The sequence below is a fragment of the Pteronotus mesoamericanus genome, unplaced genomic scaffold, assembly GCF_021234165.1.
Source record: "Pteronotus mesoamericanus isolate MK-2021 breed Mesoamerican mustached bat unplaced genomic scaffold, CSHL_Meso_final scaffold_705, whole genome shotgun sequence".
NCBI classification, from domain to species: Eukaryota; Metazoa; Chordata; class Mammalia; order Chiroptera; family Mormoopidae; genus Pteronotus; species Pteronotus mesoamericanus.
Window position 1 is genome coordinate 4,783,304 of NW_026555326.1, and position 15,098 is coordinate 4,798,401.

General features: G+C 49.0%; 1 protein-coding gene across 3 annotated transcripts in view; it reads right to left on the bottom strand.

Annotated features, from left to right (window-relative positions):
* Positions 1 to 2,672: 2,672 nt before the first annotated feature.
* SRGAP2 (SLIT-ROBO Rho GTPase activating protein 2) overlaps positions 2,673 to 15,098 on the bottom strand; it is a 248,467-nt gene continuing 236,041 nt past the window's right edge. For 2 of the 3 annotated variants that reach the window (XM_054563274.1, XM_054563273.1), the window contains exons 20-23: positions 13,598 to 13,778; positions 11,988 to 12,134; positions 8,200 to 8,524; positions 2,673 to 5,974 (exon numbers count right to left, since the gene is read on the bottom strand). In XM_054563274.1, the coding sequence (XP_054419249.1) occupies positions 5,591 to 5,974; positions 8,200 to 8,524; positions 11,988 to 12,134; positions 13,598 to 13,778 (1,037 nt within the window). In that variant the 3' untranslated portion in view covers positions 2,673 to 5,590. The other variant, XM_054563275.1, reaches the window with a different exon arrangement.

Consider the following 15,098-nt stretch of genomic DNA (forward strand, 5'->3'; position numbering starts at 1 on the left):
GCCTGTTACCGGGTAGGCCCTGAATAAACACTAGTTGCCTTTTCTGCCCCTACATGGCTTGAGCCTGTTTGTCACAGCTGCCTCACCTGTCCAGCCCCTCAAAGGAGAGGGGAAATAAGGAGGAACTAGGGCAGCTGGGATTGTGGAGGAGCTGGGCCTGTGTACTCACAAGGCTCAGTCATTTATGCAGGGCCGAGGGACAAGGTCGCAGAGCCTTGCTCTTTACCCCCTTTACCGGTCAGCTCTGGCTAGGAGCTCTGGGCGGGGAAGGAGGGACAGACGCTGCAGTCAGACCTGGCACCCCTCCCCCTCCCCCCAAGCTGTGGGACAAGGTGCCCTGGGACCAGCGTCCCTGAAGGAAATTGGCCCCTGAAATTTCCATGTCTTTCCACTCACTTTCTTGGAAAGTGAGTATTCACTCATTCTCTTAACTCTTCAAACTTCCTGCTCATCATTCCCTCCCACTCCCTCAGCTAAAGTCTTTGCCTTCAACTTCACTGAAATAAAAGCAGCAATCCAAAGGGAACGCCTTTTTTCTCACTCCCACAACCACGGCCTGCCTTGCGCCACACCTGCCTCCCCTCCCACGAGCTGGAAGTGTCTCTGCTGGGGCCCTGGTCAACCCTTCCCTCCATCTGCACTCTGGCCCTCGCCCTTTCCTGCATAGTCACTCTTTCCATTCAACTGGGTCCTGCCCTGGAGTAAACAGGCACCTACGCTGTCCATTTCAAAACAAAACCCTGATCCCTTGACCCTTTCTGATGCTCCCCGATCAAAACAACGCCTTTCACTGAGCTGCCGGGTTCCTAACTCCCGCTTCCCTTCCCATTTGCCGCCCATCATCGGACTGGTTTCCCCTCCACTGAGAGGGCGCCGCGGAGACCTCCACCCAGGTCACCCCCGAGTACCTCTCTTCCCCGGCCTCCTCTTACCCCACCAGCATTTGCTGCTGACCCATCCCTCCTCGTTGAAACATCCCTTCTCTTGGTCTCTGACACTGTGCTCTCCCAGCCACCTACCTCTGCCACTTGCTCCCTCTGGCTTCTTTGCTGGCTCCTTCTTCCCTGCAGGATTTCTGATTATTGACACCTTCTCTTTCCATTTATATGTTCTTCCTGGGAATTTCATAGTTTGAATTCATCTAAAGGGTAATAGTTACTGAATTTGTTTTCAGGTATGATCTGTCCCTAAGTCTCCATATTCATATATCCAAGAGTCTATTTGATATTTCCACTTGGATGCCTAATAGTCATCTCGACTTGACCAGGTCAAACAGAATTCTCGATTAACTATATTACTCCTTGTCCCATAATGGACTTTCTTGACCAATCTAGGCATCATCTTACTCCATTGCTTCATTTTCAGAGTAACACTAATTTTGATGGTCTCTTCTCCCTGAAACTAAAAAGGAAGCTCCGTTATCCGTTTCTCTTGTTCGATATTGTATGACAGTGCGTGGCACACAGTGGGATTAGATAACCATAAAGACCGTGTCCTGACCACACCCACCCTCTCTCCTTTGCTGGTCTCCATCCGGATGGCATGGGCCTGTGTTTCAGTAGTGTCACTGTTACATGTTCCCATGAGAATATGGGAGAAGAATGAAAAGAATCCCAAAAGAACAGCCACTTGGCCTCCCAACTCCCTGACAATCTTTTTGGTCCTTTGCTCACAGCTTAAGAACTGGCTGCGTCTCATAGCTTGCCCCCTGCACTCAGGAGTGGGAACTCACCCATCACACAGGGTGGCAGAAGATTCAGGAACAAATGACCAGCAAGAGAATGCTCTTACCATTGAAGTGAGGGAGGGGAAGATGACAGATTGGAAGGACATGGCGGCTGAATTAAAGACACACAAATAACAGGTGAAGACGACAAACCTTAGAGGATGCTGTGTCCGGTCCAGGGCCCGAGGCAGGAGTCCTTGCATTATTATTGGACACTGGACACTTCCTTTGATACAAGATTCCACCCAGGGTCTTCTGGTATTAGAATAAGCCCACTGTGTGGACCCTAGGGGCTGGAGGATACATTTACGTTGTCTTTGATTAACTTCAGCCTAATTCAGGGCCTGCTAGAATAAAAATCTATAGGGGAAAGCATTTGTTTGTGCCCCACCCCAGTACTCAACACCAACAGCATGAGCCAATCGGTCAGCTCTTCCCCCAGAGGCAGGGGACTGCCAAAGGCAGAACGACTCAGGGCCTTTGTTGTAGATCGAAGGCCTTCAGTCACCCTTGTTTGTGGCTGGCGCTGCTTCCAAGCAACTTCTCAGGCCCCATCCTTCCGAGTGGGGAATCTGACTAGAGATAGAAATGAGAACAGTTCTCACTGAAAACAGGAAAGGTGGATTCTGCTGAGGCAATGGTTCTCATGGCAACAGACTGCCCAATGGAGAGCTGGAAGACTTTCTACACAACCTCTTAGATTTCACCCATGGGCCGAACAGAAATGCTAGGGGGGGACATCCACGTTCTCAGTGCACCTGTGCTGCGCTTGATCGGGGGATGGGGAAGATGGTTGGCTCCCAGTGTCAGCTAATTTCTTGTTCTGTTGCCAGGCAGCGCTGTGTTACCAGCCACATCAAAATCCCTCCTGGGCAGCTGGACTCATGAATTGGAGATTTTAGGGAGTGGAGAAGGGATCTATGAACTGCAGCATTGAAACCTAAAAATGTATTTTATTTCGAAGTTGTGCTTTGGATTTTCCCCAATCCAACATCTGTTGAGTGACAGTCTTAGGTTCACACAAAGCATCTCCAAGCATACATACAATATTCCAGTTATCAACACTATTTAAAGAATATACCATTGTACACAAACGTGACATACAAGTCAGACGCCACAACACTGCAATTCCCTGGAAGCTCTAACTTCTCTTCTGAACGTGAAGTGCATCCACACCAGCCCTTCCAGTGGTCTGTTCCTCCTGTTGCTGGTGTCATCTCTCCTCTTCTCCTTGGGGAGGAACCAGGGTGCCCTGAGGAGGTTGGCTGAGACCAGTGTTTCCAGTTCACAGGCGGCTGGCTGCAAACTCCTCTTTTTCCCACTTGGATGCTGGTAGCCCCACCCCACCTCTGTTCCCCAAAGACTGACCCATCCGAGTCTACACCAGGAACAGGGTCCATGCCTCAAGGGCCAGAGTGGGGCTCTTGGAAACTTCGTGCTGGTTTAGGCAAGCCTATCTGAGGAAGGCTGGTCTCCCTAGGCCCTGGGGTAGCCAGCTCCTTTTGGCTTTGCGGTGTTAAAAATCACAGTGTGCAACCTCGATTCCAGTTGACTGCAATGAGCTCTGCCGAGGACTCTCCTTCTGCAGGTTCCTAGTCCTCTCGACAGGACGTCTCACAGGTGTCAGGAGCACCAGAGAGGGGAAGACAACTCGGCTCCCGGAGCTGGGGGAGCCGGTGACCACTCACACACTGTCCAATTCATGATGCAAATCAGCAGATGGACACTGGCCGGGGGTGGCGAACAGTCATGGACAGGGCGAAAAGGGAAGTAAGGCAGGAGCAACAGAATAGGCCCAAAGCACTGTCATTAAGAAAGCTTGGCTTTTACTTTCTTCGAGAGGAGTGTGCTGGAGGGAGGGGAAAAGGGCAGGGGTGGGTACCAATTTGGATCGGTTGGATCAAAAGGAATGTAAAGTGAAGGGTGGGGTTCCATTGTCAGCAAGGAAATAGATCCTAGGGTATGAAAGACCCTATTGGCTCAAGACCTGTGTAAGTACAGGTAATAGACAAGGACAGACCACCATACGAACAACTAAAGCCAAGAATCCAGTGGACTGGGGGGTTGCTTCTCACAGGCTGAATCACTTCACCAAAAGAGCCCCTCACCCCTCCATCTTTCATGATGGTTTTCCTAGTGCTGCAGGTTATCCTAGGTCAGCACTTCCCACAAAGCTCCTCTTTTCCTTCACACAATAAGGAAAATCCTACCACATCCAAGGAGCAAACTGCCGACCTCAAAACGCTGGTCCACAAAGGACCTTCTAGGCTACAGATAAAATTCAGATTTTTCCTATCCGAATGGCAACCCACCGTTTCTCCTGAACTATAGAAAAGGCTAAAAGTTGCAGCTTTAAAAAGAGAAAACAGACAAGAGGAATGAGTTTCAGCTTTAACTCAAGTAGGTATCTGAGACTCATGAGCCTGGAGCGTGACTGTCCCCAGCTGCGGTCCTCCTGGGACAGCATGATGCTAGGGAAGCGAGGCCCACGGGCACCAGGTTTGGAGACTGGATCAAAGCGGACATGGGCATCATTTTTGCTTTTTGGAGGAGAATAAGAAAAAAAGGCCAAAATATCCAGCATCCAGGTTTTAATTTTCTTAGATTTTGGCCCTGGGGAGATGTTAAAGCCTGTGGGGCCTGGGTTCTCTCAGTTGTCCTTGTGTAAATAAAAGAAAATATGTTTTAAGGAGAAATGTCTCTCTTTAATCTAACTAGGGCTCTCCCAAGCCCCTGTTGGTCCCTGAAGAGAGAGACCTTATAGAATAACCAAACTAGGGGGTGAACTTAGGATAAGTTTTCATTTGGGAACAATTTTAGGGTGAGCAAAGCTGAATTTAATTTTTTAATAGAGTAATGAATTTTATGTCTTAACTGCCCAAATGAGCGGGAGGAGGAAGGATCCATTTCTTACCTTTTCCAAACCTGCCGTGAACTCAAGGAAACTCTCCTAGGAGTCTTTACCCCAAAAGGAACCAGCTATAAAACTGTCTTATACAGGAGAATGTCTTGAATGGAAAATGGTCCATCAGAGACAAAGATAGAAAACCAAAAAATGTCCATACATTCAGAAAAACTCGAGAAGTTCCATAAGAAGATTGAGTTGTGGTTCTAGAGGATGGAGGGGAGTAAAAGCAAACACCAAGGACCAATTCACACCAACAGAAAGAAGACAGAGAGAAAGCCCCCAACCCCTGAACAGATTACAGGATTGAGTCCCATCCTGCTAAATTTCATACGATGGAGAGATATCAAAGGCTAGGTTCTCTGGCCCAGAGAGAACAAGATTTGTAACAGAAACAGAGACCCCTGGTGGCTCCTGTGTGAACTGCCACAATAACTTACAAAGAGACTGGTCTAGAACCAGGAGGCTACACATGCCAGAGATTAGAAAAGCCCGTGCGTGTGTAAAACGAAGAATGGACTGAATGGACTTTATTTGGTTCTGTATAATCAGTACCCAAACCAAGGTGCCACTGAGAGCTGGATGTCCGTAGCCAAGCATCTGGTTAGGCATCCCCTGCACTGCGGGGCACTGAGACTTGAGCCCATGTCCTCAGGACGTGCCTGGCCAGGTTTCACAGTGACCTAATGGAAGAATCTATCTCTGGCGAACCTAAGAACAGCATGTACTGCAGCTGGCTGAGTTACGACGACTGGGGGAAGCAGAGGGCGGTGGGAGGGGCTGGGCAGGGGGATAAAGAGGGCTTCATTCTCAAGGTTTTGGGTGATGGAAAGGCTAATTCCTGCAAGAACAACTTAAATCTAATTTTCAACTGAAGTCCCCAAGCTAGTTAAATAGGAAGATTTTAATAACAGTCAGTCCCTCCAGTCCCCTTGTCTAGAACAATTAAATTATATCCCTCAGACAGTACAAGACTTGTCAGTGGACTGTGGGGAAGCTGATGAGTTGACACCAGGGCTAGTGGCATTTGTTTTGGGAAAGACGGTGGGCTTGGGTCGTGTGGCTGGTGGCTTGACCGGGGCAGCCATCTTGACAGACTTGACAGGCCGGAAGGCGCAGGCGATGTCCCCAGCTGTACTGGCACTGCGCTGGAAGGCGGGCTCAGGGTCCTTGAGGAGCTGGGTGTGCAGGGGGCTGGAGGGCTCTGATGTGGGGGCCACCACCGGGGAGGTTTTGAGGGGCTCCAAGGTGTCCAGAACCACGTCAGGCGTGTGCTTGACGCTGCTCTGCCGCTCCAGTTCCCGCAGCTCGTTCAGGGCAGAGTTCATAGTTGCCTCAATATCCTGCAAAAACAGGAAAAAGGAGGAGGTGAGGCAAATGTAGGGAGAAGTCCCCAAGGATCCTATTTCAACACCATAAGCCAAATCATAGAGAAACCAACTGCAATGAGATGTCCAGATTATTTTGCTTGGCCAAAATCCTTGAACATATGAATGTTCAGAATGTGGAGGAAGGGAGACAAAGGGATTTGCATTATCATGAGATTTTTTTTTTTTCCCCTTTAAAAAGGGTGATTGGGAAGTTTTTAAAATAGAGTCCTTGGGTTTTAGAGATATGCACTAAAATGTTTATCAATGATGTATTTATATAATCCAGTGGGGAGGGAAAAGGTAGATGAACTAAGGGTAACCAGGGGTTTGGTCATGGGTACATGGGATTCATTATGCAATCTTCCTTTGTATATGCTTGAATTAAACATAATGAACGTTTTTTCAAGTGGTAGAACTGAAGTATGATCTTTGTTCTCTTGGACTTCAAGGCCAAAGGTTAAGAAGGTGGACTCTTCCTCCTGAAGGACTGTGGAAAGGGTGAAGATCCCTTGCCCTGAAGATTCATCAGGACACCTCCCCACCAACTAACTGGATGAGGCCATTTCCTTCTACCCGTCACCAAGAGAGAGGACCAAAGAGTTACCAGGAGAGGGAGCCAGAGCCCACAGAGGCGGATCACCTTCGCAAGTCGCAAGTCACAGTGGAACACTCAAGATCTTAGGATATTGAAGTCCTAGCTCAGGAGCTCAAGGCAGAACCAAAGACCCTTTGTATGCAGCCAGCTGCCTCCCAGGGAGACCTCCCAGCTCCTTTCCTTCCTCCCTCCCCACACACTTGTGCCTGGCATCCCCCCAAATCACCACAGGGCTCCTCCCTTGGAATTAGGTTCATATTGAAAGACTCTATGTTTTAAGCAAAGGCACTTGGTTAAGGTGTCTTTGTCTCACAGGGTGATCCACGTGTTTTGTTGACAGTGATGCAATTTCAAGCATCCCTATGATGTTCTCAAACCTTCAAAATGCTCAGGAAGAACTCCATTTCCCCCCATGGTCCCACTCTGCAGTGGGAGTCTGTCCCAGCTATATACTTATTCTGATCTTCCTATTGACACCTGGCCACAGAGGGAGCTGGGAGGATGCCCATGGTGCAAAGCAGACTGCAGTCAAGAGCTTAAGTAAACACAGAAATAGAAATCTAGTAAAGAAAGACATCTCAGCCGGAGCTTCACACTGAGCTCGCCAGGTACACCTTCCCTAAGCAGAGCACCACAATTAAGCGGAGAGAGACCACGTCCAGCCTCCACGGACCCCTGGAAGAGGGTGTGAGGAGAATCTCAACTTGGTTGAGACAGAAGAGGGCAACAATGAGCCTTTAGTTCCTACCTGGTCTAATGAAAATTATAGAGTTGGGAGAGACGTCTGAATGAGCTGCTTGGAGTGGGCCTGGTAGTCGTATTTTTAGAGGTGGGGTTGGATCTCTAATATTTCATGAAAAACAGAGACTTGTCAGTGTAGCGTATACAAAGAAAGAAGACCCCGTAACCACGGAGCTCATCTCCACTGCAGCTGGAGACTTGGGCTGGAAACCCTTCTGGCACCCGAGTCCCCTGTGGTGGAGTATTTTGGGGCCTTCAAGACCAGGAACACGTTGTTGACTGACCACCTATCCCCTGCTAGGGACCAGATAGTACCCTTAGGAAATGGGATGAAGGCAGTGGGCAGGTGATATACAAATGTGGCCAGAGCTACATCTGAGCCTCAACACTCAGGCAGCTTCCCAAAGTCTACCAGGGTCTCAAGACTCAAAACGTGGGCTAAATGGACTCCATTAAAACATTCTATCTGTAACTACTGGCTTTAAAAATTACAACAGACAGTGTGGTGATTGCTGGGGCGAGGAGGTATAAGGGGACTAAATGGTAATGGAAAAAATATAAGAAAGACAAAAAAAAAAAATCTAAAAAAAAAAAAAAATTACAACAGCCTTGCAAATAGCCCATATATGAGCAAGCAGCCTGAATTCTTTTATTCCATCTTCAAGTTCCTCTTAGGGAGAGGGCAACTGGCAAATTTCTTGGAAAGCCATCTTATCAGGTCCAAATGCCCAAGAGTCCCTGAACTTGGGACATGACGTGCAAAGCACTGCGCTGTTTCAAGGTCTGTCATAAACAAGGGCTGCACTAAGCAGTAGTGACAAGTGTAGACATGCCAGCTGCTTGTCCAGGAGCCCTCAGTTACCTGTGCAATGACCTCAGGATCCATGGGCCGATGGTTATTGAAGCTTTTTGACCTTCCGGCTGTCACCGTTTTCCGGATCTGTGGGCTGTCCAGCCGGTTCTTCAGGGATGAGTGGCGGCTGATGGAGTTGAGGCTCCCGTGCCCGCTGACGGAACACTTATCCGGCCCTTCCTTGGGGAGACTCTGGCTCATGATGGGCTGGGAAGATGGTCGGCAGCTAGCCCCCACCCCTGGGGAGGTGGAGTCAGTGAGGGAACCACTCAGCCCATGGCTGTCACTCCGAAATGTTTTCCGGATGCTCCCAGACTCTGGCCGTTTCCTTTGCCTTCAATCACAAACAGAGAGGGCAGTGTGACCAGGGAGCCTTGGCTCCGAGGAAGCCAGGGTGAGTGAGGGAGGGGCAGATGCTGGCACCCAGGGACTTCTGGAAGCAGAGGGCACCAAGCTGGCTCTCTCCTCTGCTTTCTCCATGTCTCTGTTCCCCTACCACCCCGACCTGGGCAAAGGAGAAGTGGATACTTACTTGGTAGTCGTGGGCTTTGAGTTCTCAAGATGTAAGATGCTGCTGTTAGGAAATATGTCTGATTAAGTGAAAGTTTCTAATGGGGGAGAGATTCATGGAAAGGCCCCTCTATTACCTGCTTTGAACAGAAATCAGGCCCGGGCAGGAGAAAAAGTCTCACCATCACCAAGGAGGTAGGGAATTGCAGGTAAGAGGAGACTTGACTTTTCCAAATTTTAGCCCACTTCTTTCTCCAATTACAAGGCTGCAATCATTTGGCCTTTGGCAAGAGGCTATTGTTACTTATTTTATAGACATGGAACACTATTTTTCCAAAGTCTGCAATGTTGCAGAGTTAGGACCAGGTCTGTGCATTTTCTTAGGGTGGGAATACATCTACATGTCCCTAAGTCACCCAGCACTGGACCGAGCCCTGGTTCTGGGTTAGCTTATTTCAGACCACTAAGGTGCTCACATGGAATGCTTTGGCAGAGTCCTTAGTTATATGGATGTTGCCCACTGCTGAATAATTTCATTTTCTTTTGGAATTAGATTCTCAAGGACCTAATCTAAGAAGCAACAGAACATCTGGTCTGGGATGGCAGCTGAGCAGCTTTGATCTTAAATCTACGAAGGGTGTCTGGGTCTGAGTGGAAGCTGAGGAAGGAGGAAGGGTAGGGGTAGGACCTAGTCTCTGAGGCAGGGCCAACATTCTAAGCCAGTCCTGGTACTCTTAACTGGTTCGGTCTTCCTCACTGTATAACCACGGCGCCTGATCCAGGACCTGCACAAAGTACATATTCCATGAACCTTGCCTGCTCAGCAGTTTAACCGTGAGCACCAGCCATTCTTAAATGGAAAAAGGATGTTCTCAGTGTCTTATAGAGCCCAGCTGAAATAACTCTTTCTCTTCCCTGGCACCCAAATCCAACAGTAGGCAGAATCAATCATTCCCTCTCCTGTTCCTTGAGAGCATCTATGGCACTCAGTGCTTTTTAGCTACCTGTCTATAAGGTATTCATCCTGCCAGACTGAGCTCTGAGGCCAGGGACCATCTTATTCCTCTCTGAATAGCCAGCACTGGCGCTTGGTACAGCAGTAAATGCTCAATAAATGTGTGAAATTAAATAAAAATGCCACATCCCAATAACTCTGCTGATTTCCTTTTTCCATTCGAGGATGGCTGACTCACACGGCGAAAGCTGCTGAGAAGATGTGTGGAGTGACTAGAGTGTGCCAGGCCCTGGGCAGGCCCCAGGGATGCAAGGAGAGGAAGACGTAGTCCCTGGTTTCAAAAAGCTCAGCCTGCGGGAGGATCTGAGTGCAGCCTGAGTCCTGAAAGAAACAGGCTGCTTTGGACAGACTGAGGGCACTGAACTCAGCCCCGAGGAACTACAAGGCGCCAGAAAGGCTTCCCCAGAGAGGTAAGTCTTCGGACTAAGTCTCGAAAGGAGAGGACGGCCAGATGAGGAGACAGCAAGTGTGTCTGGGTAAGAGAGCACCCGGGGCACTCAGGAAAGTGATGGGCCATAGGAGTGACATGTGGGGCAGGAGTCGGAGGCAGAGTCCCCCTAAGGGCATGACATGCGCCCAGGGGTGCTGCTCCCATGGACTAGCTGGTGCCCAGGGAGGCCGCGTGCTCCGAACACTCCATGCTGATACCACCGAGCAAGGAGCTCAAGGGAACTGCCTTAACTTTCTACCAGATGTTCATCTATTTCAGCTATGATTCTATACAATTCCTTTATACCAATGACATGAAATATACGATGGTTTAAAAATATGTAACTAACGAATTATTTAACTGTCCCTCCACCAGCTCTGCCTTGGTTTCTGGGTTAATTATAGGCTTCTGACCTTATGATTGTAGGTTTATGATTAACACAGACTTGTAAATAAGTGAAAAAAATGTGATTAGCCCACAGTTACTTTTTACTAGCTTGCCCTCCCAGCAGGGTACTATGCTGGAGGGAAATAAATAAAATCCTCAGTCATTTTTACTGGTTTGACTTCAATTATAACTACACTGACTAAGTGAGCTGATTAAGCTACTTTACTAACTCGAGGGTGAAAGAGATGGAGAAGAGCCACGTGCCCCAACCACGCCCCCTGCTACCGACTGGTTGGAAAAAAGCCAAGAGATCTGGGCGACCTGGTGCAGTTTAAAAACAACAAGCATCTTTTATTCTCCTTCCAGTTTCAGTGTCCAGAGGCTACGGTTAACAGGTTTTCAATGTGCAAATCATTTCATTCCTCCAAAGCCAGAGGGGAATAAAAACTGTACATCATCTCCAATCCATATTCATCAGGAGCGCCCTGGGGCTTGTCATCCTGCTGGCACTGGGCCAGGTTTCAGGGTCTGGCGGAAAGAGGTCTGTAGGCTTTGGGACTTGGTGTCTGGCCCCTTGAGATGAGATTAGTTTTCCAATAACCTGAATGTCTCGAGGGGAGGCAGCAGCACACAGGCAGGCGTGGGATCCCTCTAGGCAGCCAGATCGGGTGTGGGTGGAGTTAAAACCCCAGGATGTTGCTAACAGCCACAATGAAAGCTGGGGCAGAGTTTAGAGCCTGCTGGACAGGAGTGGGAATCTGCAAAGGGACTAACAGGGAAGGATAACACACAGGCCTAAAGCAACAGGGAAACAATGGAAAGTTATTTCTACTGGTGTGACAGGGCAGAAAGTAAGGGAGCTGGCGGTTAGACAAGGAATAAAGAGCTTGCGACAAAGCTTTCCGTGGGGGCACAGTGGTCTCCTTTCCTTCAAAGGAGGGAATGCAGGACTGGGTGAAAAACAGACACATGACAACTAAATGAACCTCCGTGGGGTAACATGAGCCTAGTAGAAGACACACGAGACTTCGCATCTTTGGACAAACAAGAGCCAAGGAAGACATCACAGGCTATTATTTGAGTGAGGACTGGAAAAGAGAAGGCACCTCTTAGAAGAGTAGAAAACCAAGTTGCTTAAAGTAACCAAAGCTTTGGCCAAAGCTTTAGCAGTCAGACGGCCAGGAAGGTCGGAGCTGACAAACCCGCGGGAAGTGAGTGGAGCGCCCTTCCGTGGCAGGATGGCAGCTAGCTGGAGGCCCGGACCTGCCGAAGAGGCCTGTGGAAGCGTCCTCAGCCCTGTCCGCCTTGTAGCAGCAAGGAGCACATGCAAACTGTTAGGCCCGGCGGAGCTGGAGCCCTCCGTGCAGCTCGGAATGGAGGGGGGGTTTAGGCCAGAGGGTGAGGCTGGGTGTGGCAAGGCATTCAGAGGAGCAGAAAATGAAAAGCAGAGCTTACTTGTTGATGTTTGCAAGATAAATATCGGCTACATGACCCCCACTGGGACAGCTGGCCCCCGCTCTGGCTGTCACCTTTTCTTCAGGTGGCTCAGAAATGACCTCAATCTCAGACTTGGGGCTGGACCTCTCCACGACACCGTCCTCGCTGGGGGAGAAGGGACAGGCAGGCAGGGAAAACAACACAAAAAGCAGTGTTAAATCAGCAAGATGGCCCCCCAACACACACGCGACCCCGCAACAGCTCTGAGACAGCAGCAACGCCTGGCTGGGCTAGCTCTGTGAGCAGAGGCAAGGAAACCTAAGGGCCTTAGGAAGGTCGTTTAAATAAAAATAAATAATCCCGCTGAGTTCTGCAGGACCCTCAGCTGCTCCGGAAAGCTGCGCTAGGAGACCCCTGGATTCGAGGCATCTGCCTTCTACCCCATGCTGCTTTCCTTGGGGGGGCAGCTGTGCTGGGGCCACCTCCTGGAGAAGGAGGAGGCCAGTTCAGGTTGCGGTTTATCTGCTGAGGTCCCGAGCGCTGCCAGGTAAGGACAGTCCGCTCTGCGGTGGCTCTGGAGATGCCGGCGTTGAGGCAGGACTGCCACTCTCTGTCGTAGTGTATCCAGCCCCACTTAAGAGCGTCCCAGCCGGTCCCAGGTCTCTCCACTGATCTCCTGGCCCCTCTGGCTACTGATGACAAAGAAAGCCCCTTCTCCCCCATAATTCATCTTCTCTCGGTCCTGTAGTGAAGTCATAATGCTAAATTTGGGAGGGTCCTGTCCACGCACAGATGGCCACCAGGTTTGCGATGTTATCAACAGAGGGAGGATTTCCCCGCGGAACGAGCTGGGGAGAGGCTGGGAGGGTGCAGACTCATTCAGGATATCAACCTTTAAAAAATAATATTAAGGGAAGGACTAAAGACACTGACAGCATCATAACCGAGGGGAGGAAGTCGGGAGCAGAGGCAGGGCAATGGGGGAGGGAGGCTGGCTTGCCGGGCCACGGGTGAAGCCTTCCTGCCAGGAGCCACTGCTTCGAAGAACGGGAACCACGTGACAGCCCATTCTCTGAAGTCTCTTGGGGCCAGTTCATGTTCCCTTTGTTTGCTGACATCCTTTTCCCTCCTCTCCCAGTCTTTTCCCAAGTCTACTTCATCTGGGTTAAATGAACTGGGTCATTTTCACAGGCTGCGTAAGCTAGATTTCTCCTAGAACAGGAACTCATCATTTTCATTTAAGTGGAAAAACACCAACAGTGGCCCAACAGGTTGGGGTGGGCATAGTTCTTTTAAGAAAGGGAATAAAGATATTTCCCCAATCTGACCTTTCCGGAAAGGAAATATAAGTGGTCAAATAATAGCCCCTCATTATCACTCATCAGGCTTAAGTGTGGATGAGTGCTGACCGCCGAGTTTTTAAAATGACAGTGGTGGGGATGGCGGTGGAGCGTGGCAAGGAGCAGTTCTCCACGGAGTCCTGGGGTCTTCCAACGAGCTGTGTGACCCCGACACCGTACTGATGCCTCCTGGGGGTTGGTCTCCCTCACCCCCTCAGGCTCCAGAAATAAAGCCTCACTCCCACAGTGCAGCCAGGGAGCCCTAAAGGGGCAGGGGGCCTAACGTACGTGTCTTGAACCACGATGTACTGATGGGGGATGAGTCCGTCGATGCCGTTGTGCCGGCCTTCCCACCAGTCGTCAGAGGCCCGTTGGTAAAGCAGCAGGGATGCCCCCTTCTTGAAGGACAGCTCTCGGGCTGTCCGGCCCACGTAGTCAAATTTGGCAATGGCCTCGATGGGCTCGCACTCTGAGAGGGGCGGAAAAGAAGGAAACACATGTTGTTGGGATTTATAGACTCAGGAAACTGAGCGGAAAAGCCCAATTAGCTGAATGTACAGCGGTGGGGAGATAACCTTATATGAAGATGTATAAAGCAGGTAATTTCCGTGTCTGTGCTATTATATTGAAAGCACTTGTACGCCCTCCCTTGTCTTTGTTCATGCTGCTCCCTACACTAGGAATCCCTCTCTCACCAACCTGATGAAGCACATGAAGTCACAAGTCAAATATCACCTGCTTCCTACAGTAACTTCTTTGGTGTTTTTATAGTCTTTCAGTACAACCCCTTTCACTGACCTTGCCACACTGTATTTTTAAGCATCATTTCTCTTCTGACTAGAAAATAATTCCATTAATTATAGAACATTCATATTGTACTTTAAATAATTTATTTATATTATCCATTCCCCCAGTAGAATGTGAGCTTTTAGTTTCTATAAAGAGAAAGTAACCGTCTCAATCAAATTTCCAAGGAATAAAATATAGAAATATATTTTGGACAATATATGGAAAAATGCACATAAAAGTGATTCGAAAAATTAAAAGGGGTTTACAAATGCAATGTGTTTTACATCTGTGTGAGCTTCCATCTTGTCTATAAAATGGGGATAATAATAGTGCTTTTTTTCATGAGGTTATGAGGAGTTAATACTTTTTAAAAAATTTAATTGGGGTAATATTTGGTTAATAACATTATATAAAGTCAGGTGTAAACTTCATAATATGGAACTGTATACTCTATTGTATGCTCACAACCTGAAGTCTAGCCTCCTTCTGTCACCATATATCTGACCCCCTTTATATCCGCCCCCCGATCTCCTTCCCCTCTGGTAACCACCATTCTGTTATCTGTATCTATGAGTTTGGTTTTTTGGTTTGTTTGGATCAATAACTATTTGTCGAAGTGCTTAGGAAAGTGCCTGGCCCATGTAAGTGTTACGTATGTGTTAGCCATTGTTCTTACTGTCCCCATTATCTGTTCTGGACTGCAGGTAGAGGTCAGAGAGCAAAAAGAAGACCCTAGAAACCTGAAACCTGAGATTGAAGTCAGATATTCTGAGTTGTGGAGAGAAAGGCTGCTTACCAGCAACAGCCTAGACAGCCCTGGCTGGTGAGGCTGCTCCTGAGTGGGCGGGGCCGAGGTTTCAGTACGCGTGGCAGACCAGAGAAGGCCTTCTACACACCCCACTCTCGGTTCTGCACAGCCTCAGGCATGGCACGTGACCTCTCTAACCCAGTTTTCTCAAAATTAGCAGCTCTGTGTCGCCAGGGATTAGGAAATAAGACA